The sequence below is a fragment of the Charadrius vociferus genome, unplaced genomic scaffold (assembly GCF_000708025.1).
Source record: "Charadrius vociferus isolate BGI_N301 unplaced genomic scaffold, ASM70802v2 scaffold409, whole genome shotgun sequence".
Taxonomy (NCBI): Eukaryota; Metazoa; Chordata; class Aves; order Charadriiformes; family Charadriidae; genus Charadrius; species Charadrius vociferus.
The window spans coordinates 1,878,545-1,905,529 of record NW_009650082.1 but is presented as its reverse complement, the minus strand read 5'-3'; the positions used below and the strand labels follow the sequence as shown (position 1 = coordinate 1,905,529).

Below are 26,985 nucleotides of genomic sequence, written 5' to 3'. Positions count from 1 at the left end.
CGGCTGCACCACCGCAGGCTGAGGCCACGCGTGTGCCCTCACAGGCCGCCTGTCCCTGAAGGTGCCACCGTGGGCCCAGGTGTGCCACCGCTGTCTGTCGGCCCACTGTGGGCCACCACCGCCTGCGTGCAGGACAGTCCCTGTGCAGGTGTCCCCATGTGCAGACACACCATCCCTGTCCGGGCACGGCTGTCGTGCCTACACCATCTGCATACAGCAGCACCCACCTGCAGACATGTCACCTGTCTGCAGACATGCCACCCATGGTCCAGATGCCACCCGGGTGCCTCAGCATGTCACTCATGTATAGGAGCCACCCATGTCCAGGCATGACCTGTGTCAGTTGCCACCTGTGTACAGATATGACCAATCCATGTGCAGACACCACCCACGTGGCAATCCCACCTTTTTGCAGATAGCACCCGTATGGTGACCCCACCCCTTGGAGACACCATCCACTTGATGATCCCACTCATGTCCATGTGCAGACACCACCCATGTGGTGATCCCACCTTTGTGCAGACACCACCTATGTGCAGACACCACCCATGTGGTGACCCCACTCCTTGGAGACAGCATCCATGTGCTGATCCCACCCATGTGATGATCCCACCCATGTGATGATCCCACCCGTGTGCAGACACCACTTACATGCCAACATCAGCCATGTACAGATGCCAACCATGTGCCCAGACATGCCACCCGTATCCTGCTGGCATGGCACAGCTCAGCACAGAGGGGCCCTGGCCAAGCTGGGGGTGCTCAACCTCCCCATGAGGGACCCAACACAGCTCTTTCCAGCAGAACAGCTCCTTTATTTTTAACATTACCCTGCCTTTGACCATTTCATTTTCAGCACGTGGACACAGGGAGAGGAATGGCTCAGTGCAAAGAGAACCCGAGTTCACCCTGAAGACCTCCATGGCCAGTTTCCAGCTGTAGTAATGGTTTTGCTGTAAGTTTGGGGAGAAATATTCTTTGGAAAAGAAAAGTTCTTTCCCAAATGGGTAAAAAAAGAACGCAGAAGTGTGGATTATGTTTATGTCATTGTCTCCCTCCTGCCATGATCTGTAATTGAAAATTTGAACTGTACTTGCTAATGTCATTGAATCAGTCATCTGCATATATTAGGAACAGCACAGACACCTTTTAGTAGGAACAAGACTAATTTGCCACCCATATTTTGATTTCAAGCCCCAGATATGATGATTGGTGGGGAAAAGCAACCACTTGAAAATAAGACCAAAGGACACCTCGAGGCCCAGGTCACAGTTCGAACCGACTGTGTATATGTTTAGATTTTAACTTGTTGTACTTGGTGATCAGATCCAGCTTACTGTGCCCCAGAGTCATTCTTTTCTCAGCCCCGTACGCGCTGTTCTTTTCCATCAGCATGTCCTCAGTGAGTTTATCATAGCAAGGAACTACAGGCTTTTTATCTCGTTTTACCGGGTTGTATGGGGAAAGCAGGTCCAATTTTCCTTGTCCGGGGCTCTGTCTTTTTTCCATCCCATAAAAAGTGGTGTCATTTTCTGCTGTCGGTTCCCTGGAGGTAGCAGCAGGCCCTTTCTGCTTCATGCTTGTCCCGTTGCTACTGGCGCCCTCGGAAAGGGACTGCAACGTCTGCTCCTGTCTTAGTGGGGAGCAGTGGCTGCTGTTAGCCTTGCTGTCCCCTTGATAACTAGGTTTATTGGAGCTCGGGGCAGGGGAAGGCTCTGGCTGCAAGAATGTCCTTGCTGTCATGAGATTTGATTTGTGATACAAGGCTGGGGTGGATTTATTTGGAGGACTGTTCATTGAGTCCGGTGGTTCTCCTTGCTGCTTAGGGCAAGTGAGCTTCTGAGATGTGTCTTCCTTCCCCTTCTTATTACCAGAATCAGAGCCTGAATCTTGCTTTTCTGGGTGTACATTGCAGCTGGAGTTTTTCAGAAAGGGAGACATTTTTATGCTTCTGATGCTTACATTGGAAAGGCTGCTGGAGGGGCTCGAGGTTTCAGCATCATTCACCTGTGCAGGTTTTAAAAGGGAGTTGGCAACTTTTGAGGTGTTCTGAGAAGAGGGGCACGTTCCAGGATCTGGCACACAGAAGCTGGTCACTGCTCTGGACTCTGCATACAAGTACCGGAATTCCTTGTCAAACTCGGCAACAATTTGACCACGGAAGTGGGTCACCAGGCTAGTGTGGACTTGGCTGCAAAGCCAGGTGAAACTGTAAAAAAAGAAAAAAGCCCACACGTTTAACTTCAGTTCACAGGGTGCCAGGATACCTAGCATTGATGTTAACATGCAAGCGATGCATTGCTATCCAATTGATGTCATTAAAACTTTCTCTGAAATATGCAAGTCTGAGGTTACTTGAATGTGCTCATTACATAATTACAAAAGAACAACCCTAAAATGGTCATTTAATTTCAGCTCGGTAATGTAATGAACTGTATGAAAATATGAACAATGAACGAAATAGCGGCCGGGTTTCCTTAGCTTTATGAAGGACGCAGAGCAGCAACTGGTCCCTGCCTAAAAAGCACAGCAGCTTGTTTCAGGCCTTTTCTTCCTTCCCAGCTTCCTCTTGCCATCGCTCTCTACCAGTAAGCACAGAACCACCGTTTCCCGTTCCCCATCCTGGCCGTGTGCCAGAGAGCACCAGCTAATGGTTTGCGGGCAGGCTTCTCAGTCCACACAGGGGTTCCTGCGGGGTGTGTGGTTTGTATCCAGCAGGCAGGGGCAAGGAAAGCGCCCACTGGCTGGAGATGGTGTAGCTGCGGGACAATGAGATAGGAAGCGCGTGGCACTGAAGGGCTCTTTCTGCCCAATTTGTGTTGCAGACTTCCTAGTTCAGTGTTTGGCTAGCACAGCCCACTGCAATCTGTGTAACCCTACCTGTTGTTTGTGCCAAAACTGTAACTTAACTAGCTGGCCCGCCCCCATATCTACAGATAGCTACCACATTTCTCCTCCCAATCTTCATTTCCCTAGGTTAAACAGGGAAGCTCCTCTTACAGAGTAGGCTTCCCAGGCTCCTGGTCATCCCAGTCATCAGCTGCTTCTTTTATTCTTGCCGTAGTCAAACCAGATTAGCAGATTAATTGTGTTGAATAAAACAGAACCTTCACAAATGGAAGTACCAGCTTAGGGCTGCCTTACCGGCTGCTAAAGCAAGATACGGACTTTGACAAGAGCAGGATCAAATCACAGAAGCTACAGGAGAGCAATTGTAATGGGAGATTCCAAGTAAACGCCATTTCAGGGCAAGATACTGGCACTATGTTTTGGGACCTCATCAATGTTTACTTCACAAGACAGCTATTTGGGAACTTTTAGTAGGAAAACCAGCTCTTGGCTTGTTCCTGAGCAGTATGCAATTGTTGTAGTTCATAATGTTGTTTCAAAGAACGTAGTATACTTACACTCAGCATACAAACCCCCAAAGAGCAACATAAAATCAAAAGATCAATACTCTTCTGCTTAATATCAAACCAGGTAAATTAAGTAAGAATGAAGAAGCAGTTAAAGAGTGAAAAACCTTTGCTGGTGGCATGAAGAGTATTAGAGTATTCAGAAATACCACACTAGAGGCTCAAAGCAAATGCATACAACTTCACAGAGAGAAAAACAAACAAACAAACAAACAAAAACCCCCAAAAACAAAAACAGAAAAAAACCCACCACAAACCAGAAAATAGCTGGGATGGCTAAATGACAGAAGAGAAGCTACTTGAAGCCATTAGGATGAGGGGTAATAGCTTCAAACTGGAAGAGGGGAGATTGAGATGAGATATTAGGAAGAAATTTTTCCCTGTGAGGGTGGTGAGCCCCTGGGGCAGGTTGCCCCGAGAAGCTGTGGCTGCCCCATCCCTGGAGGTGTTCAAGGCCAGGTTGGACGGGGCTTGGAGCAACCTGGGCTGGTGGGAGGTGGCCCTGCCCAGGGCAGGGGATGGAACTGGATGATCTTCAAGGTCCCTTCCAACCTTTTATGATTCTGTGATTAAGACCAGGAAGCCCATCTTTCAAAAAGGTTGGGTCACACATTGCAAAAGGCATAAGAAATAATATTCAGGTCTGTGCAGGGCTAGCACATGGTTCATGTGCAATAGGAGTGCTCAGATAATTCCTCTGCATTGATGTTTACTGTACAGGAGCTTGGGGTGATTGCTTCTCATGAACGCACCTTTATACAGAACATAAGGGAGGATCAGTCACCTGTTGAAATCTCTGTAGAATAGATTAGAAAATGTATCAACAAAGCAGATAGTAACAAATTGGCAGGACCAGGTAACATTAACCCAAGAGCTCCAAAGGAATGCAAGGATGAAATAGGTCAACTACTAACCAGGATGTGTTATCTCTCACTTGGAAGTGCCTTGGTTATCAGAAGAGTGGAATGTTGCTAATGTGATATAATTTTTGTAATGTTCCAGTCCATCAAGTCTCATGACTGCACAGTACAAATTAGTAGAGACTCTTCTAAAGAATACAATTAATAGCCATATAGGTAAATATGACATAATAGGAAAGGCAGCTTTTGCAAAGGAAAGTTATCTCTCACAAAGCTGTGAGAGTTCTTTGAAGAAATCCAAGAGTCCAGACAGAGGAGATTTCGTGCAGCCTGTATCGCTTGTATGGTCAAAGGCGTCTATCCCAGGGGCACAGCCTGGCTCCCAGGAGGGCTGGTGTTCCTGTCCGCGTTGCTGACAGTTATTACCCTTCTACACAAGAGTGCTGCGTCTGCACTGCACAGTGCTTAGACGTAGCCCAGATCAGGATCTACTCAACTCACACACACACACGTGTTCACTTGAACTCCTCAAAACCACAAATGTTCTCAGAGAGCTGAGCACCCTCTCCTCTGGAGGGGCAGGATTGCATCCCTCAAACTGTGAGCATTGTCCCATGAACTGCAAGAGGACCCTGGTCAACCAGGTGGAGCATAATGCCTGCCACTCCTGTTCACCCAGCCTGGCATCGCTGTTGCCAGCAGACCTGGAAACAGCTGTGCAAGTGGTCATGTTTGCCCTCCCCATTCTGGCTAGGAGGTCTCACGTCTCAGACTCAAATGGTCCAGCAGAAACATCACAACAGCTACCCATCAAGGCCTCTGACCTCACCTTATCAAGAGGTAAACAACAGGTCTTGCTTAGCTTTTCCTTCCCTCCCCAGACAAAGTGACTTCCACCTTCCATCTTCTCCCAGCGACCTCTGACCCAAGTACAGCATCCCTACAGGAATGCACGAGATACGTACATGCAGCCATCTCCTCTCATCCACAGGAACCGTCCTTTCCCCTGTAAGGGGAGCAGCCTCAGATCCAGCTATACACTCCCCATGCCTTACGACTGTCCCTGCCACTGACGCCTCTTACGGCTCTTTCCCCAGCTCAGGCATTACTGTATCCCAGCCAATGCTGATCCAACGGGGGCCCAACCACTCTGCGTTATGGCAGGACCTGGAAGGAATCATCCAAGTCCCCTCAGTGGCACAGCACTCCTCCTTGCCATAGTACAGGTTTCCATGATAGGACAATGTGGCCCTGCCAGCCACGGCTATTCCCATCACTACAAACTGATAAAGTTCTTTTCCTCCGTGCATGGCATGGAGGAGATAGCCAGGGAATGGTCATTCTTGGTCTCTTCTGGTATAAAAAATGAGCCATTGTTGACAGGTTACAAATTTAATACAGATGAGAAGAGGTACTTCCTTGCACAACATGACACACCACAAACTGCGGAGCTCCTCACTGTGGGCCACTGTGGATGCTAGAAGTTCATGTGAGTTTCTAAAAGTGGTAGGATATTCCTGCCATCATTTTTTCCGTAACAAACTCCTGCACACAGAGAGCCCGCATCCAGTTCTGATGCGCTCTGGGGCACAAATTACAGGAGTAAGGATCCCTTCCCTGCCTTGCTTTCAGGCCCTCCTGGAGCAGGAACCCTGCAGGATCCCTGCAGCTCAGCCTTCGGCCGGGAGATGGAGTTGCAGCATCACCTCCCATGGGGTGGGGGGCGCCCCCCTGTCCTGCCGCAGCGTCCCCTGCCCTGCTGCTCTGCCTTGGGTAGAGCACGAGTGGCGAGAGCTCCCTGCGGTATTTCAGCCGAAGTCTCAGTCTCAGCCGCGTTTTCGCCAGGAGCATTAGTTCTTCTGGGGGCCCCTCTGTAGAACCACGGTACGGTCTCGGGTCGCAGTGGCCCTTCTGTGGGTGGCTCGCAGTTCTTCACATTCGGTTTCTCTGCTTCAGCTATTTCCAACTGATGAGACACCAATTAGGAGCAGAAGGTTTTGTGCTTCTTTCAGTAGTTTCTCTTACTCATTTTTATTGCTTTTCTGCCACTTTGGCTGTCAAAGGCATTCTTTTCTTTCGGTATACCAATACAAACTTCTGTGCATCATTTTTTGCTCATTGCTAAATGTAGATACTACATAACACTCATTACTAGACCTTTAATTTCCAGTGGCATTTTCTTTGATATGATCACAATAATCTGACTTCATTGTAGTAAGCTCTTTAAGTGTGCTTACAGTGCACTTGAAATCACTTCCACTCCTCATTTTGATTAAAAACTGTGCAACATATTCAGTTAATTTGGGCCTCCCATCTCAGTTATCTCTTATTTCTTATTCATCCTTACAGGAGCATGCCTCGTCTCTTTCTTCTGGATTCACTTTTTATTTATATACCCGAGGACTTCCTCCTCTTTGCTTTGGTGTGCTCCTCAAGGTTATATACAACTTCTCTTCTGACAAAGCTCACTTGATTGCTATACATATCAGCCTGGGGTTTCCTACACTATGCTTTCCATTCCTTGTGCACTCACTTTGTGCTTAATTATACTTTCTTTCTTGAGGTGACTGTTCATCGAGTTAGATCTGGAACTCGCTCTTAAAAGCTCTTTCCTCTTGCTTGCGACATGGAGAGCATGAACACCTTTCTTTTAAAGAAATTCTAAGCCTCCTCCAGCTTCAAACCCACGTGGCTTTACCAGTCCCTCACAATACAGCAATGGGCTCCTTCCTCTCTGTGCCAGAGGCAAGACATACCGATACTTTGACCAACTTCCAATTTGAGCTGAGAAATTTTATCTCCTCTAAGGCAACACAAACAGCCATGGAACTCCCTTTCAGGCTGACAATACCACCTCTTCTCTCTAGTCCTAACCTGGCAAATGTTTAGTTTTCCTGTCCTGTTTATCTCTAGCCCCATTTGTCCTTTGCTCCTCTCATCTGCTGCATTAGTAAATGTCTTCATATCTCTCACTCTGTTATGTTAAATAAGTGCTCAAAGAAACTTACTATTTCTTACAGTGCCCAGAATAATACTAAATAACTAGCTATATAATTATATTTAGGATTTTAGGTTATTGTTTTTCCTAGATACCTCAATCAACCCTGTTTTCTCCTTGTCTTCATTTAGAGGAAATGTAATCTTGTAGATGGGAAACACAGGGAAATATTTAATCAATAAACACATAAGAGTTGAGGGGTCTAAACTTACTTGCCTACAGTTGTTTAAGACAAGACCAGTGAGCTTGCTTCCCATGCTTAGAAAACTCTCCAAAAATTTGCCTGATTCATACCAATAGGCAGCAATATATCAGAATGAGTTCAGCTTGCCAAGAGTATTTTGGAAAATAAGAAGGCCTTTTACAAAACTGTCGAGGAAGGTGTCAGCATAGAGAACAACAGTATCAACATACGGGGTTCAACATGAAGATGTCAATAGGTACGCTACTCTCGCTGCACGCATGTAACATTGCATATAGGGCTCATAGGAGAGAGAATCTGATGGTTAGAGAGGTAACTAGAGACTAAAAATTTATTTTGGGCATGATTTGAGCATGCATTTGAGGAGAGAAGGATCTCTTCTTACAACTGAAGAATTAACACACTTACTGAATACCTGAATGGCCAAGGACAGAGTAGGAAAATACCCCTCTGCAAGAGAGGATACAGAGAGACTGCACTTTGGGATTCACTGTCAATGTAGAAGGATGTATTGAAACTCTAGAGGGATCTAACATCTTGGCTCTGGTGCTACCCAATATCTTCATGAGCAGCCTAGATAACGGAAGAGTGTACACTCATTAAATTCACAAATCATATCCAAACGGAGAGGGACTGCACAGGTATGAGTTGGAAAAAGGTTCTGAAAAAAATGGATGGAGTTCAACATGAAAATATTAAAATAAAATAAGTTCCAGGCAGTCACGATCGGGTGCACAAATAGAGGCTGGAGAATGAGTCCGCAGCAGCTCTGGAGGTTAGAATATGTCTTAAGGAAAACATGTCTGTAGTGTCACAGTGTTGGGAAAAAAAGCAAACATCCTGGGGGTGTATGGACTACATTGTGGCCTACAAGACACATGTAATCCTTTCACTCAACTTGAATCCTCTGAGGAACAGGAGATGTTGAGTCTGGAAAAGAGACAACTGAGGGTCAGCGTGGTAACTGTCCTCAGGTTGTACAAACCAAGCTATATGGAGGTGCCAAATTGTGCTGGTGTCCATAGGAGACAGAGAGCACGCAGATGTAGTCCTCCATGACTCAGTGCTCAGGCAGGGTGACAGCAAAGAATGAAGAGCAAGTTGCTCACTGGGATGAAGGATAGTAGAGACATCTGGATCTAAGTTATGGAGCACCACAGAGAATCCACTGGTCAATGTCTGTATGGGTGCAGTTAACATAAAAAGAGATAGGATGAGTCTCGAAGGTTAAATAAAAGGACCTAAGTAGGAAGATACAAAACATCAGGATTTTATTGGTAGCTTTATAAAATGCTCCCTCTTCCATGCTTGGACTGGGACAGCGAATTAAAAGAGCATTTCAGGACATTCAAAAGAGACATTCAGAACCCACCTGGACGCCGTCCTGTGCCACCGCTGGAGGTGCCCCTGCTCTGGCAGGGGGTGGCACTGGGGGAGCTCCAGAGGGCCCTTCCAGCCCCCACCAGTCTGGGATTCTGTGACATGAAATTATGTCAGGGAAAGGATGGTAGAATCACAAGGAAATGGCAAACTGCAGGAACACAGTGACTTTATAAAGCAATCTGGATTCCATTTTAACCTAAATGAAACCTGGCTGCTGCACAATATAACTCGGAAGATCTAGGGAGGTCTTAAATTAGAGGCTAGAGGAAAGCTGTGACGTACAGAAGGCCACACAGTTTGAGATTGCCCATTTTACCTTCGGAATAAAAGCAAGAAAACTGTATTCTGATATAAGAACAGGATGGAAAGCAATGACACTTTGGTAAGAAATTAGAATCGATGAACATCTGAACAAATAAAACCATGTTTAGAAAAGTGCACGGTGCTGAACAACCACATCAGACACAAATGTTTACATGCATACATAAATTTTAAGAGCTAAAGAAACAGACAGGTGTTGTGAAATACCTGAGCTGAAATGATGACTGTGACACAGCAGGCATCTCAGAAAATCAAGAAACAGTAAAACTACAAGGGTAGAAATTATACAGAAAGGACAAAGAGAGGATATGTTGCTGGGGCAGTGGCACAACAGATTTAAAAAAATAATAATAATCAAGTAAGGCAAATGATATCTCAACAAATTAAATATATTCCTGTTGGATTAAAATTTCACTCCCAAGTAGGAAAAACATAGTATTAGAGCTATAATGTGAACTTTCTGAGCAGAGCACTGATGGTAAATATGCCATGCTAAGGAAGTGCTGAGAGGCTAAGGTGGCAGAAAGCAGAGGAATTAAGGGAGATTCAGTTATAGCCATGTCGCATGGGGGCTATTACTGGAGAGTTGCAGAAACTGCATTTTAGACAGTATAAATGACTGCTTTTTGGAGAAACTAACCAGAAAACCAACAAAAGGAGAAATAACATTACCAGTTCAGAAAGTTTCTTTGGAAAGGCCACTCGGCAAAAAAATAACCATGACGTACCCATATCAAATATTCTTTCAGGACCAAAATAATCCACAACAGTAACACTTAACTTAAAAGAGAAAGTGAGGAATGCTATTAAAAAGAAATTTAAGAGAGTAACCAAAAAGGTTAAATGCTTGAGGCAGCATAAAGATTGTTTAAAGATGCTGTATTAGAGTCTCAGAGAAAATGTACCTATCAAAATAAAGATATTTTAAAACATCCAAAAAGTCACCATAGTTAAAAGGTGCATTAAAGGAAAATATTAAAGTAAACAGGCTTCAAAAACTGTAAGTCAGCAATTTTCCAATTATTAATCAGTGAATAACCTATCATTTAAAATTGAACATAGTAGCAGAGGAATGGAAAGTAGTGAATGTGAACCTTTTAAAGAGCTCCTGGAAAACTACAAACCAGCCAGTCTTATTTCCATACTGAACAAACTGGTAGAAGCAAATACAGAGTAAAATGATTAGATGCATAAATAACTATAATCATAATGCTGAAGACTCAGCGTATTTTTGTGGAAGGAAGCCATGCCTCAAAAGCCTCTTGCAGTTCTTTGAAGGAGGCAGCAAGCACACAGATGCATATGATCTGCTTGATCATTCTACTTGAGTTTTCAAAGAGATTTTGACACGGTCATTCAGCAAGGACTCTTAGAAAAATTAAGTGGTCATGGACTACAAAGGAAGGTCTTCCTGAGGGGTGACAGGTGATTAAAGATGGGTTACAAATGCTAGCAATAGTTTTAATTGACCCACTGGAATCCCACAAGTTCTGTGCTGGGATTGGTGCTGTTCAACATATTCAGAAGAGTCCTGAAAAATGGTAGAAACAGTCCATGACAGAGCTCATGACAAAATTATAGTGGGGTCGAAAGGAAACTGGATAATCAGAAGCTGCAAGAGGATCTAATGGTATGGGGTAAATACGTGACAAAACAATAGACAAAATTAAAGGTAAATAAATTCAAACTATTGCATAAACCCTGATGGTCTCTGTATATTGATGAGTTCTCAGATATTAACACTTAAGGAAAGAGGTGAGGGTTCCCATGGGCAGTTGAAAAAAAAGATCACTTCAATGTTTAGCACTAGTCAAAAAGGCAAAGAGCAGACTAGGAACTGCCAGAATGGGGACGGAGGAAGAGACAGAGTCACCATTATACTGCAGCGCTAAACTGTAGTGGGTGCGGATATCTTGACAGCTTCATGCAGTTCTGGTCAATAAGTCTCACAAAAGTTAGACATTATGATTAAAGGTCTGGAAGTTCTCCTGCAGGAGAAATGACTGAACAGCCAAGGATACTTCAGCTGGAGAAGAGATGCTTCTCATGAGGGATTGTAATGGAGGAGGACAAAATCACAGATGCAGTCAAGAAAGTAAATAAGAAACAGTGATTTACTGTGCCCAGGTTATGGGAATTTGGGGACATCAAATATAATTATCTAGCAGTGGGTCTAACGTAAATACAACGGACCTCTTCTTCACACAAAACATAAATTAAACTGCATAACCCATTGCCAGAGGGTATCGTGGGGGCCAACCATGGTGGGAAAAATTCTCCTATGGCAAATTGAACATAAAGAAGCAGATACAACATATAACCCCAGAGGTTCTGAAACCTATGATCGACCACTTGTTGAACTGTAAAACCTGCCACTGGGTAAGAACACGCTTACCATCTTTCCTCTATCATCCCCAGGCACCCCTGGATCTTTGCCTTTATCAGTAACTATTCTCATCCTTTGAATCTAGCTCTGCCATCTGCAGGGAGAGTAATCTAAATACCTACTCTCCTAGGTACAGTACCAGGCTGCAGCATAGCTAGTAGCAGACTTCCTGGTTTTCTCCTGTGGAAGTGTTTCTGACCACTATTGAACAAATTCCACAAAGAGAGACTGTTTCTTTTAGTCCAGACATCCTGTGCTTACTAGGACAGCAGAGAATCAGATGTAAGACTGTATTCAACTGAACCACCTTCCAGAACTCAAGAAGTTTCACCTATACAGAGATCTATAGAAAGAGAGCACATCGCAGACCCAAATCCCTGCCCCAGATCAGCAGAGGGAGGACCTGATCCAGAGAACCGAATCTGAGTTTTGAGCAATACCCTGACTCTGGGCCACAGGGAAATAAGACATTCCTCCAGCTGCGGAGTCCAATCCGGCTGACCCACGCTCAGTTTCAGCCATTCAAAAATGAGTGGTCTCAGTTATCTAATTGCCACCCCCTGGAGTCAATGGGGATGGATAGATGCTTCCCAGCAGGGATTCACTCCATTGTTCTTCAATACGTGTCTTAGGATGGTCTAAGTGTCACCAGACACTGCTCTCCATGTTGTTTATATGGAGACTCTACACAACCAGTTTCAACCAGGTACTTCCGTTTTTCACTGCCAGAGTTTGAGACTTCCACCCTTGGAGATGATGAAGTCAGAAGCAGAGAAGATGCAGCCTGGAGCTTCAGCGCTGATGAGGACACTGGTAGACTGATGGTCCAGCACGTGCTGGCCGGGAGATGGAAAAGAGAGAGAAAGGGAGAGGGAGAGCAGCATTCAAGGAGACCTGGTGGAAGGAGAATAAAGTATTGCCAGGGCACCAAATTCACAGAAATATCAGAACAGTCTGCCCTGCGGAGCTGCAGTATTTGTGAAGGATAATATGATGTGCAACAGCGGGAGAATACTGGGGGAAAGATCTGTAGGTGGAAAACTCAAGAGTCTGGTAATAAAACCATGGTACAAGTACAGTATGCCTGATCCTCTGATCGGAACAGTGATGGTGATCAGACAACGTTAACTGAGATTACAGAGGCTGCAAAATGAGGGCAGGTAGTAACAGAGGGAGATTTTGTCCACTCATATACATACTAGGTTAATGCTTCACTGGGATGAGCTGTGGAGGAAAACTTCTTGGAAGCAATAAATGATTACTTGCCAGAATTAACTAGCCTAAATTGTTTGACCCACAAGAAAAGATGCTATTCAGGATGTGGTCTGGAATGATGCATAAGACTCCGTTCCAGAGGTAGAAGTGGAAGAGCTCATTTGTAATAATGCTCACAACATAATTTTAACTCTGTAGTGGTAGAGAGCAATCTAAATAAATGCAGCACCTGGCTATTCAGTTTCAAGGAAGGTAATTGCGTAAAAATGCAGCAGTTAGTAAAAAAAGATGAAAAGGAGCAGTCCAAAAAAACCAAGATGACTACAGCTTGTAGGTTGTTCAAAAATGCCATGCTGGCAGTTAAGAAATTGGTGGGCCCATTTGAGACCTATGGGTCAAAAGGGTAATTCAGTGATGGCAAGACTGTAGCAGAGAACCTCAATGAATTTTTTGCATCCATTGCTAATGCTGGTGACACTGAGACGTGTTTCACTCCTGTGTACCAGGGCCACTGCAAAGACTGGAGGTTTCCAGTATGATCCCATCTACAGAGAAGGCTCTGGAAGTAATCTTGAGGCCTACATACCACTGGAGCTGACCTCCACCCTGGGACACATCACAGTGTGCTGTGAAGAACAGGATCACAGATGGCACATAGAAGCACAGCCTCTTGGGAGAAGGTCAACAGGGCTACTGTGAGTGCAAGCCCTGCCTCACAGACCTGCTGGAGTTTGGTGAGGGAGCCAGTGAACACATGGATAAAGGGACCAGTCAACTACATATTTTCGGGTTTTCAAACTTTGACAAGGTTCTACACCAAAGCCTTTTAAGAAACTAAGTTGCCATGGGCTTGAAGGAAAGGTCTTGCTATGACCGAGAGCTGGCGAAAGCAGCAAAAGATGCAAAGGGTAGAGCTTAATGGTCATTTTTCAGCATGAGTAAGAGTCAGCAGTGAGGCCGCAGAGACTGGTGCTGGGACTGGTTTTCATCCTATCAGTGACCTCAGGCATGAAGGGCTGCAGTGAATCCCCAGGTCTGCAGAGGATCCTCAGTTCCTTCAGGTGGTTGAATACCTCACTGGAGGTGAGGAAATCCAGAAGGACCTCACAGAACTGAGCAAGTGGTCAAATACCTGGCAGATGAATTTCAGCGTAGGAAAATGTGGTGTACCCATAGGGAAAAAATTATCTGTATCAGGCCTGTATGAAGCTGAACCTGAAACAGCTCAGGAAGGAGCTCGAATCATCATCATCAGTTCCCTGAAATCATCACCTCAGTGTGCAATGGCAGCTAAAAAATACAATGAATGTTGGCCTCTGCCAACATAATAACAATGCAGAGGGCATCGTATTGACCCTCTGTAACACCACAGTGTAACCATATCTTGGGGGCTGCATGCAGTTCTGGTCTCTGCATCTCAAGAGGGACATAGTGAAGTTAGAGAGGGTGCAGAGAAGGATAATTAAAATGACTGAGGGATGCAGCAGCTGCCATATGAGGAGAGACTGAAAAGGCTGATGTCTTCACTTTAGGTAAGAGAAGGGCCGGGTGGGTGGATAAGATGGAACCTTGGGAAACTGTGAAAGCAATGATTTGCTTAAAAAAGCTATTTCACCAACCTGCAGCACTAGAACTAGGAGCACTTCATAAAATCAGTAGGAGATTGGTTAACAGACAACAAGTTAGGGCAAATTCACAGACAATAGGTACAGACAGGTACTGGAGGGAATAAGTAGGGATGTATGCAATGATGGCCCATGCTGTGGGAGGACAAGGGGGATGGATCTTAGATGGCAGTTTGGGCTGCTCTTCCTAAACAGCATCAGCTGGAGGCAGAACCTAGGCTAGGTGGAGCGTCGTCTGACTTGGCAGAACATTTTTTGCATTTTTAAGCAACGAAAGCAATGGTCATAGATGCGTCCAGGAAGCATCAATGTTGTCAGACAAGCAGTTAATGCTATCTGAAAGCTAACCAGCATGGTAAGAGCAAGAGGTTGGAGTAGAAGAAGGTAAAGCAACAAAATGAGACCTGACAATTATAAGGGGAAATGAAGAGGAAACACGGTGTATCATTGTCATGGAGACAAAATAAAAAAGAGCTACATTGACTATTTTGGTAATGAATATTGTCTCAGCGTCACCAGTCTTTGTCACAGCAGTTGCTACATTTTCTTACCTGTATGTGCCAGCAAGAACTTGGTCGCAATCAATCAGGATAAACTTCTCCAGAACCTGGCCTGCAAATTTCTTGCCTGCTTTGCTGTAGTATGTGTCTCCACTCAGACATCTTATGCGCATGTTCTGAAACCAAAGAAAGCAGAGTTGGTAGGGGGACACATATTGAACTAAACCAGAATGTTCCCTTCTGCATCACTGATGGACTCCCTCAAGCAGGAGCTCTGCTCCCAGAGGTAGAATGCAGCAAGGCATTAAGTATTTCTTGGCTTCTACATACCAAATATTTTGTCATGCTGTCTGCTTCTGTAAGATAAAAACACGAGCAAATATTAACAAGTTGCACTTAGGTAAAAATGCTAATTTGAAAATAATTTGGAGAATCCTATGAGCCTACAGATAATTTCTGAAGTATGTACGACTATGCAGTTTCCTCCAGATTATTGATAGTATTCGACTAACCCCACTAGCTGATGGCTCTGCATTTAAACTAAATTTTGACCCGTAACAACTAGCCAGTCTCTAATCAATTGAATGTGCTGTTCTGATTTAATATAGTGACAGGCTTCTTAAAACCAAAATATCGCTCGATAAAAAAGATTTACAGCAAGGTATGTCTGCATTTTAAGAACTACCTTTTACCAGGCTATTTAAAAATTATATTAAAATTTTCAGCTGCTGCACTCAAGTGAAACAGACCTGATCCACATCTGTTTTAAAGGCTGCAAAGAAAGTCGCTGATACAACTTCGGCCTGTAAAACCGACTGCTGAGTGCAAAACGGGAAATACGGCTTTCAGTATCCATCAGGAGCCTTTTTCGCAGTGTGAAGTTTTTGCCCATAATAACAGTTATTTGCACCTCGGCTGAAGAGGAGAACAGTCCCTGGAAACAGTTACTGGCCTGGTCTGTATGATACAGAGCCAAACAAAACATCTTGTATGTAAATAACTATCCCTAAGGCTGCACCTATGCCGGGCTGCCAGGTCATCCCCGACTGCCCCTCCAGGCCAGCTCCCCTGCCACCGGCGGTGGCTTTGGCACATCAGGAGCTGTCACAAACTGTCACCACCTGCGTTTGGCAGATCCCTTTGTGGGCAGCTCATCCCTGCCCAGCATCAGCCCCTCAAAAGATGAAGGCCCATGGTAGTCGGTACAGGCCACACACACCGCTGGGGCCATTTTGCCTCTTGGTGGAGGTGGTGCTGCCCACAGTGGCGGGTGCTCCTGGTGGAGGTGGCAGCGTCCCTTCCGCCACGCAGCAGACTTCAGCCTGGCCAGCCACAGCCGTTTGTAACAGCCGGTGCTTCAGACAGAAGACAAGCACAAATAGTTGTGATTTGTCTACAGATGTCCTGCACAGGGCTCAGACCCACGTCCCTACCACCCCTCCAGGAGATGCTCCTGGGCATCGCGGCATCCCCTTCTCCCCCTCCTCCTCCCGCCGGGAAGGTTGAGCATGCGTGGGCTGCACACAGCCAGGGACCAGCTTGCCCAGTCTCTGGCCTCACATGGGGTTCACGGCACGGAAGTCATGCCTTGGGGGTGAGGAGCAGGAGGCAGCCACCCTGCGGCAGGTGACTCCATTCCTGACAGCTCTCCTCTTCAGTCAGCGTCCCTGTGGGCAGGAGGTGGGCTTCCCGGAAACGTCTGCTGGGGAGCTCACGGCAGCAGGGTGGGAAAGGCTTGACTGTCACATCGTGCTGTGGACAGCGCCCACCCACATAAGGAGCACCATTGCCTTCAGGGCTTCATAACAGCAGCAAATCTCCTCCAGACCAGGGTCCATCTGACCCAACAGTTTATCTCTCACAGTGGGCAATGGCAGCTGGGGAAGGGCAGGAAGAAGGCAATCATTTATGATGCTGCCCCCTAATATTTCTGCTGACTCAGGGGATTCCCTGAGCCTCTTGTGGTTTGTCTTAGTGGGAACCCCCCTTGGACCTCTTCTCCAAGTACTTGTCCAGTGTTCTCTTGAGTTCATGGAAACTTTTAGCAGGGACAGAGCTGAAACTTCACAATCTTTGCACTGCTGCTCTCACTTGTTGCCTTTTTGTGTCCCAGGACATGTCCTCCTCTGCCATCTATGAGAAGGGAGAATCTTTTTCATTGGAACAAGTTGCCCAGAGAGGTTGTGCAGTCTCCACGCTTGGAGGTTTTCAAGACCAGACCAGGTAAGGCCCTGAGCAACTATGTCTGACCTCACAGGTGATGCTGCTTTGAGCAGGAGGTTGGTCTTCATGGCTTCTTGAGGTCCCTGCCAACTTGCATTAATCTGTGATCCCACCACAAGTTGCTGATATAGAGCTGGATGCTTGGGGAGGTGTTCACATAATCATCTTACCAATCAACACGTTTTTTTTTTTCTTCCAGTGCTGAGGTTTTAGTAATACTAGTTCTCACTGGGAGGAGCTTCCTCTACCCCCCCCAGGGAATTTAAAACCACTTCAAGTAAGGGATATCCCATAGATTTGTCATCACAGTATTTCTTCACTCCCTCTATCCTTTCCAAGGGTGGGTGAGTTTCTGGTATCTGGCTCATTTTTCCCATCCTCTTCTTCCTTTTGGCAATCCAGGTCCTGAATTGTGCAAGCAAGATGAGAATCCTGCAGTCTTGCAGGAAAGCCAGACTGCCAGGTACCACTGTCACTCAATTTAGTAGTTTTAGGTTCAGCAGATGTCCATTTGAAAAAAATCCAACAGCTAAGTCTTCTGCTGTGACCGCTGCCAATGCTTGATCCACCACTGCGGGATTTGCTGATGTTCAGCACCAGGATTCGACACCAGCGGGCTCACATAATGTTGTTAGAAGTAAAATGCTGAAGGGGCAAGTGCCCCAAATTCCCCATTAAACCCCAAATTGCCACCAATTATTCCAAATGGAGATTTACCATCACATCCTGTCACAACTCAGAGCCAGGAATAAAATATGTACACTCATTCCACTTAGATGTGAATATCAAGCATGTATGTTAATGTACTGCTTGAGATGCATCCGCTTTAGAGGCACTTCACATTGAGACCTGCTGATGAGTCACTGAATGGGGGAGGCAAGTGTTAATTAGCCATTAAAGCACAAGACATGACATCAGGTCTAACAAAGAGAAGTAGACATCTCCATGGATGTAAAATCATTCTAATTTTAATTAAAAACAATGACCAGGCTCTTGAATAAGAAGCAAATAAAATACATTTTGGAGAGATGGAATTTATCTGGGCCCACCAGGTGACTTCAGTGATGCAGTTGTTTACGAAAGCAAACGTGCTGCAGCATGAAGCAGTTTTCCCTAACAGTTGCCATCTCAAGCGGCAGGATGAAACGGGTCTGGCCTGTGACAAGCAAGAAAGGACAGAGCATCAGCAACATGGGGGAAGAAGGAAGCCTCTCTTTGTGTAGACAGGTTAAAAATGAGCGGGAGTTAAGACATTTGTAACTGCATCTATTTTGAATGCTGTAGAACATTATTTTTTGCATTTCCTCCAGCCCATTTTTAGTTAAGAATGTTTTTGAGATAACTGGATAACTTCCAAGCGTTCCCCACCGAGATGAAAGGAAAACCTATGAAATTGGTGGCTGGAAGAGAATGAATCCTCCAGAGAATCCTGTGCACCCAGTGAAGGGGCACAGCCAGCACTGCTGGCCTTGCAGAACTAATAACAGACAACAGAAAACCAATTTCCATTGACAGGTGGTAGCCAGAAAGGCTTTATGGGGACCAGCAAGATAGCAGGGTGTATTTCTGAGTTTGCAAGTTCCCAAGACAGCTTGTCACACCAACACATTAGTTTTTATTGTTTGCCTGCTCTGGGCACCGCACACCGTTGCTGATGGGTACCCCACTGAGGCTCTCCACAAACCCCTCATGAACTTACAACTGAATCGCAAATGCCAAAAAGCAGATCTTAACACGACATTGTTAACGTGGTTTTACATTGAGGCAGTGCAGCAGGGCCAGGGGGAAATGGTAGGGTTTGCATCAGGATATCAGAAAGGACTCGTTCCTTTCTTTGCCCACCCAGCTCGTGCACTACAGCAGCCCTGGCCAGACCCTAAGCTGAGCTGATCTGAAATACGAGCAATTTAAGTCTTGCAATTCTCTGTCCTAGAGCAGGGGCTGAGAGGGGACAAGGAAAGGAGACGGTACAGGTCCACATGAACCTAAGTTTTTGGGTTGACCTCTGTCTACCTGCACCAGCCCAGGAAAGCATTGTAACGCGCTGCATCTTACTGGCCTTCACTGCACACTTCTTGGGTGTAAATCTGAAATAAGGACCACAAAACACCAAGATACGGGACTAGAAGGCTTCTCCACTCCTTCCCAACAGATCTCGATTTCCTAGACCAAGCAGCTGTGGTCTCTTAGCCTGGGACAGTGGGAGAAGAGGTAGGTCCTAGGGACCAGATGGAGGGAACAGAACAAAGGGTACATGGTTTTTATCCATTCCAAGACCTGTTTATCATATCCAGTGTGTGACTGAAAACTTACTGGGAAGTTGTCCTGTGTAAGAGCCATTTTATTGCACATTTCCACAAAATGCTTCAAGTACTCTTCATCCAGGATCAGGTAAACGGGGACGTGCCGTCTGCTTGAGGCCTCCAGCAGGTCACACAGTATTTCCATGTCTGTAAACAGATCCATCACGATTGCTATCACCTAGCCAGGAGAAGCAGGGGGGAGGGGGGGGGGAGGAGGGAAGAAGAAACAAGGCTGTTGAAATCTCATGCCCAAGTGAATTGTGCATTAACCCATGAATTGAGTATTCATACCCCCTGAGTTACTGAGTGTCTGTGGCCACACGAATGGACGTTGCTTCTGGACCTTTGTGTTTAACAGCCCTTACCCCACCATGGCAGATAAAATAACTTTTAGTAACTGTGAAGATATTCCCCACCCAGCTACCTCCCGTCTCATCTGTCATTCACAGAAAGAAATAGCTGAAGGGGTCATATATGTGCACAAACTCTGAATATCATCGATGCAACAACTATGTATTGCCTTAATGCCTAAAGCACACATGCCAGAAATACAACATATAAACAGGTGAGCCAAGACTGACCAAAATCGTTATTCAATTGGTATGAGTGACTCCTCAGATAACTAGTATATTAATATAGAGAAGTATCACATTTTTCATGAAGGACACACTGCCAGGTAAGGGAGAAGGTATCTTGATCAAGTATGTACATGTCCTTGTTCCAAGATTACATCCTAGTGGCGACTAGACAAAATCGTAGAATAACGTGTGTGGGAAGGATCCCTTCCCTTTCCCTGCTGGCAGTGCTCCTGCTAACGCAGCCCAGGATGTAAGTGATAGTTATGAAACCTAACAGCAGGGAGAAGGAATAACACTAACATTATTAAAAAAAAAAAAAAAAATCAAGAAAAATCTATCTCAGTGAACTGAAGACTTGCAAGATAAGGTCTCCAAGGGAGGGGGTTTAAAATTTAAAATTTAATTTTAAAGAGAACTGCCAGTTCTTGAAAGAACGAGATTGAAGAATGCCATGGCAACCCATCCCGCTGTGGAGATGAGATGGGAGTCAGCAGATCATCTTGGCTAAACGAATTCTCCAAAAACTGGAAGGAAAATACAGAAAATGGAAGGTAGGTCATGACAAGTACCTACTACAAGCGAGTTGACACTGAACTAGAAAATTCAAAGTACAGTATGACCTGCAACCAGAACAACGGATCAAGGGAAATCAGTCATAAATAGATTAAGATGTGACTGGAGAAGCTGTTCCACTGTTCCTCACAGAGTGAGCCCAAATAAAGATAGCCCAGAAAGTACTGAGTTTTGGAGTGAAGCTCCAATGGCCTACTTTACCCTGCTACTCAATGTTCATGCCTGGCACTACACCTTGCACGCAAAACGTATGAGAGGGTTTGTCCTGCTACTCATCATGCACCCCGTGAGGAGGTAGGAATCCTCTTTTCAAATGCCTCCTCTGCCTGTGTAAGAGCATGGCCATGAATGCAATTCTCCATAGTCCAAATCACCCTATGGAGCCAGCCGTGTAGGGTGAGCTTTCCTCTGCCACTTCTGCTCCGCAGCTCCTCTTCAAACAGAGTTTAATGCAGAGGACAGCAGTGAGGTTGACTTTTACCTGCAATGGTTCAAGCTTTAAATAGGAGCAGACTGAGTGACCTTCACGGGTCTGACCTGGAATAGCTTCAGAAAAGAGTAGAGGAGCTCCAGGTATCACTGTCCTTGGATGTGGAGACAGGCTCATGTCTCTGCTCCAGACTGGCATGCTGTCCCCAGATTCCTTGCTGCCCAGTAGCTCTTCTGCTCTGTTCTCATTAATTAACTGCCTCTTTCCAGGCCCATGCTCATGGCCTAGGTGCTGAGTGGAGGCAGCTGCCATGGGCAGAGCGGGGCCCCATTGGCTTTTCTGTGCTCTCCTGCCCAGTCGCTTGCTTGGCAAACTGGCTCCTCTCAGCCCCACGCTGCCTGCACACACCACGGGGAGACCCTCTGCACCAGAGCCATGGCAGAGGGCAGCAATGTCAAAAGGTTGCTTCCTGCTCCCTTGGGGATTTATCCCTTTTGCAGATGGACAAGATTTCTTGGCTCTATCTGATTTGTCCCCAAAGACCATCTCTGTGATGTTGCCTTACATACTGTCCCCAACATCTTGCAGAAGAACCCTGGCCCAGCCCACCACAGCAGAGTTTGGGGAAGAACCTTCTTGGAGGCTGGTGTGATTCCAGGCATCCATGTGGACACAAGACAGCTGTCACGAACAGCTAAAAGTCATTCCTACTGTCCAGGCCAAAACCACATCTCCACCCTCTCACCCTGGCCCTGGGAGATACAGGCTTCAGAGCCTGACTCCACAGGGCATCTCTTTTGTAGCCCTCATCAGTGTTGCCTTCCCAGAAGCCTTGTGAAGCTCTGGCAAACTCTTCTCCCCTCCTGAAATGCACTCTCCTGGCACGGACAGCAGAATCAGCCCTGGAAGAGTTCTGAAAGCAGTGAGAAGCATCAGCATTGAGTACTGCTGAGACCCACACAAAAAAGGAGGACTTCACTACGTCTTTCCACATTGGCCTTCAGCCAAAAACCAAACACAATTTAGCCAAATGACTTTGATGGGTCACCCATTCTCTAATGATGAAGCAACAAGAAAAAACTATAGCCTAAACCTTGTGTAGGCCTCAGGCAAGTCCCTCTCAGCCACACTTGCCTCATGATATTCCAGCTCACCTCAAGCTTATGTCTGAGGCAGGCTTGGCCCTGGAGACAATGTAAACTTGGCTCGAGTTTTCAATTTGATGGAGTCAAGGCAGACTGATGCTCCTTTGTCCCCAGCCCCCACATGCTCAGAGGCACTGCTTGCACCTAGCATACACCTAAGGTCCCACACCATCTTGCTTTTCTCTACCAGTGCTCAAAGGCTTTGGCAGAGCTCAGGGCTGTTGCTTGCCCCAGAACGGCACTGCCAGTCTGCGGTGCTCGCTCTGAGAGGGAGCTGCGCATGGCGGAACATGGCACAGAGTCACCCGTGGCACCCAGTGCCTGGGGCTGGATGCAGCTGGATGCCAGGCAGACCTGCATCTCCTGGCAGGCTCGTGGCAGGGCTCCGGCATCAGCGCGGGAGCAAGCGCCCCAGGCAGTGGGACGCCAGCTTGTGCAAGCTGGGTGGAGCCTTGCGTGATAGTCAGACTCATGTTTTCCGAAGCGGGTTTTCGCTTGGCATCAGGAGGTGGAACAGGCTATAGCTCTGCTCACAGCCTCCTCACATGCGATCCCTTCACAGGAGGGATTTGGGTAGAGTTGCTCCTGGTGGGCAAGCACCCACCGCCGATGTCGGGCAAGAATGCAGTGCACATGAGGCCACAGCCGTGTGCAGCGAGGAGCACTGCAGTGGGGAGAGAGGGGAGGTTGTGCCCTGCCACAGCCTCGCGTGGTGGAGGTGCAGGCACCCACGGCGGGGCTGCTCATTCTGAGCATGGGTGCCACAGGACAGCCGTAAGGGCCACTCAGATCACCATATCCTCTCTGAAAACAAAGCAGGCAGCTCTTATAATAACATCAGCTGCACCCCAAAGCCAAGAAGTTTTGTGGGGGAAACGACTCTGGAAGTCTTTCCCTTGAAGCCTTGTGAGAATGTATTGTCACAAAAGTGAGGTCCAAAGCCTCAAAGATAATTCCCAACAGCTCTATAAAGCAGTGGAATTCAGGTAGCTAAGGCTCCTGACAACTCGTGTCTCGCTTTTAAAGCTTTGGGCATTTAAGTCAATCTGGCCTCACAAACCTAAGCAACATGCTCCCATGCCTCCAGCACCTCAGCTTCAGTGGTGGGAGCTGCAAGGCTCAGAGCATCCCTGTTCCTCACCATGCTGATCACGGCCTCCAAGCCCATGGCATAGCCTTGGCAGGTCAGGACGTTGCAAAGACGCGGTTGCCCCACAGGCTCGAGAAAATTCACACCTTGCTATTGTAGGGTTAAATCATGACATTTCTAAATCCACTCCTGGAAATGCACAATTCAGCAATTACTGCAGTCATCACTTTGGGAATTACAGCACTTACCAGCGCCCCACTGGGGTTGCCATCTGTCTGGTTTCTAACCAGCACAGCTGGTTTTACTGGTATTTGCCAATAGCAGTGTGGTTTTGGTCATTACCGTAATGTTGCCATTTGAAGTGACACATTGCTTCTCCAGGGGACAATCAGCAACCCTTCTGCCAGCGCACATAAATGCAGATGCGCAGCCAGCGTCAGAGTTGTACAAGAGGGGCGCAAGAAGCAGCATGGACAGTTCAAAATCGATTGGAGCTCATCCAACAAAAGTAAAAGTATAATAGTATTATCAAATGAAGGCTAAGGTGTGGCTGCGCTGCATCTCCTTACGTCTGCAAAGAGAAAAGCTCAAATCTGAAAATACATCTTCAAAGACAGCTGGTTAAATACAGCAAAGTAGGAAGACAAACCGCACCAGCAAAAGGTACCAATAAAAGAAATGCCCTTTTTGCTGATTTGTCAGTACAAATACGCTGTTGCAAAATATGTCAGCTGATGTTGTTCTGTATGACTGTACAGCAGAAAACAGCAAACAACGTTTCAAGACACACGCCTTCCTGTCTGCAGGACCCAGGAAAAGCAGTCAGGGATTTCAACATCTTTCCCACGTCCCACCAGCACTACATCCCCTTTCTAGGTTAGCTGTAAGCACACAGGGGGAGAAACACTCTAAAGGAGGGATGTATGACAAGAGCTTAAAGTCTAGTGGGGAAAACATTTGAAATGCAGAAACAGCGGCTGAAAAGCAAAAAAGCAAGCGGTTCTCCACACAGTTGCTACTGGCACTTCAAGCAAGAGATGGTTTTACCTCTGGTTGCTCTTTTGTCATTAAAAGACATTTTGGATGGTTTGATGAGCAAAATGACTTAGTAACTACTTAAAGATGTGTAACTGGGATTGAGAATGAGCTCCAACTGCCATCAATGATAGAGTTAATCACGGGAAGCACTGGCCAGAGCTGCTAACCTAGAAGCCAGTAAAACACCGGTAATAAATCAATGAGAGGTTGAAAACTTATTCTCACATGTCACACAACAGCCAAAAACACTGCGTGAAAATCCCCAGCTTGAAAATAGAATGCTGAAGATTGTCAGTGCTTTTTTAAGCCAACCAAAACCAGAAAAAGCTCAAAATGTACTTGAAGTCTGATAAAGCACCTATTGCCTGGGCAACTTCCCTGCAGCAAGAGAGAAGTCCCTGTGAACTGAGAAAGCAGCAAGATGTTTTTCATGTGGTTTAAAGGATCATAATATCATCAGAGATCCGGGACACGTGCTAAGTGACAAGGGGACATTTCTCGGTAGTCATTTACTTTGTGTGTTCTGCCGTGACTACGTCTTAATCCCTATTGCTGAAAAGGACGCAGTGAGTGTCACAGGACTTTTCAGATCATTTAAGATATCATAAATCAGCTGCCTGCAAGGACAAACAAAGCTTTTTGTCACTGACTTCCTGGATAAAACTTCCCGTATTTGCCTACAAAGGTGCAAGAGAAGTTCAGGCATGAAGCAATGGCTGCTTCCAACTGAGCCATAGCTTACGTGGCAAAACAGTCTTCTTTTGGACAAAAGAAAAAAGATCCCTGCTTACTTCATATCAGGCCCAAATTTCAAGTATATGTGGTTCTGTAATGATGTTATGATGCTGCACAGCAATCCGAGCTGCTGCACGGCCCTGGTCTCATCTGCTGGGGACAACATAATCCTGTTTGCTCAACTCCGCAGATGGTGATAGAAGATAACACTTTAGCTCAGTCCGCCCAGAAACAGCTTGTGTTCTTGACCCAGCTGAAGTCCAGGCTTAACAATTCTCACTTCCCATCTTCTGCGCTAGGAAGCAATGAATTTAAGGAGTGACGGTAAAGTTAAATAAGAAACTACCGGAGTGATAAAAGAAATTGCCTAGAAGCTGACTAGTTCAAAGTGAACTTTGCACTAAAAGTTTACTTAATATCTCCACACTACTGAACTGAAGTACTACGAAAGAAAAATAACATGGAACAAAAGAATCGTAAAGAGGAAAAAGACAATAAAAGCTGAAGATATGTCTGAGATACAGTTGTCAGAGCTGTCGCTTTAGTACACACTATAGGGGCAAAGTAAAAAGAAAGAAGCAGGAGCATAATTTAGTGAGTAAATTCACGCCAGGATTGTGCTTGGTAGGCAAGTATTGTAGTCGCCCAGTTGTTATTACATCCGAGGGTTGGCAATCTCTACCCGGCAGAAACTGCGGGATGGGGCAAAACGGGCTAATCTTACTCATCCTCAGAGAGACACAGCCATTAAGTCTAGAAGATATGATGAGGTACTCTAACCTACCCCAAACCACCGGCAGGGATTTTCAGTCCCACAAGTTTACTCAGGTCCTATGTTCTCCCACAGCAGCTCACCAGTGGTATCCTCTTGTCTTGCTTAACGCCATGTCCAGGGCTCGAGAAGAGCCCTGGCCGTGCAAACTCCCTGGCAGAGGGCAGGCGGGCTGGCTGGCGTGCACTTGCCAGAGGAGGACAGCCAAGCATTAACGCTACACATCCTGCCACTCACTGCTCCAGGCTTTGGTACCGCGCTCTGCGCGCCCGCAAATACGGAGGCAGAGCGCCTTAAAGGGCACCGCCAGTGTGACATTTTCCCAGGCAGAAGGAAATTACAAGAAAGGCAAGGAAAGGAGCAGGGGCAGCTACAGATTTGCTACAGAAGAAGCAATCACATCATGCCAGACATCTAGAGAGCAGCAACAGCGTGGAGCCCGTGGTGTGCAGTTGTGGGACCAGCCACCAGGACGCGGGTGCTGTGGCACGAGACCCCACTCCAGGTTCACAGCTCTATACATACCGTCCGTGCCCGGCTGATCAGAGACCGGAGCAAATCCTTAATGCTGTTAGCTTTGTTTCTTTGGAAAATCACGGTGGCCTGAGTCTGGCCAGACACCGTGAGGAGCGGCGTCCCTGGCCATCCCAGCTCCAGCTCTGGAGGGTGCACATCAGACATGAGCGGAAAGTAGGTGCCAGACGTTAGCTCAGAGTTGAGGGAGGACCTGTCTCCAGCGTCCGCATCACCAGGGTCAGCCTCTTTGTCTTTCATGGCACTGGGATCGGGAACGCTTTGATTTCTCTGATGGCTCATATATTCCATGTCCAGGCTGGAAAGGAAAGGCAGCTCCCGTTCCTCAGCGATGGCACTCAGGTAGCCACGTTCCCCTTGCTCGAGAAAGGCGTCTATGGCAAGCCGGGCTGTTTCACTGTGCTGGAGCACCAGTGGGGTGGTCTCCCTCCACCACGGCTTCTTCAGCTGCTCGAGGCGGCTCTTCAGTGGCCCAGACACCCCTTGCTGGCCCCCATAGCTGCGGTGGAATTGGGGTCTCACCTCTACTGCTAGGTAGTTGAACATGACCGGAGCTGTTGATGCCAAGAAATGCCTCTCCAGGTGGTTTAGTCCTCTGTCGGACTCCACGTCTTTTCTGGCCCTCTCGCACTCCTGAGCTCCTCCCAACAGGTTCCTT

The 26,985-nt window shown here is 46.5% G+C and overlaps 1 protein-coding gene across 1 annotated transcript; it reads right to left on the bottom strand.

The window, feature by feature from the left end:
- Nucleotides 1–1,266: 1,266 nt before the first annotated feature.
- FAM83C (family with sequence similarity 83, member C) lies at nt 1,267–26,985 on the bottom strand. The gene is made up of 4 exons (XM_009892103.1): nt 26,319–26,985; nt 19,443–19,610; nt 14,958–15,082; nt 1,267–2,209 (listed from the first exon to the last, which is right to left on the bottom strand). The coding sequence occupies exons 1-4, from the start codon at nt 26,871–26,873 to the stop codon at nt 1,267–1,269; spliced, it is 1,791 nt and encodes a 596-aa protein (XP_009890405.1). The 5' UTR covers nt 26,874–26,985.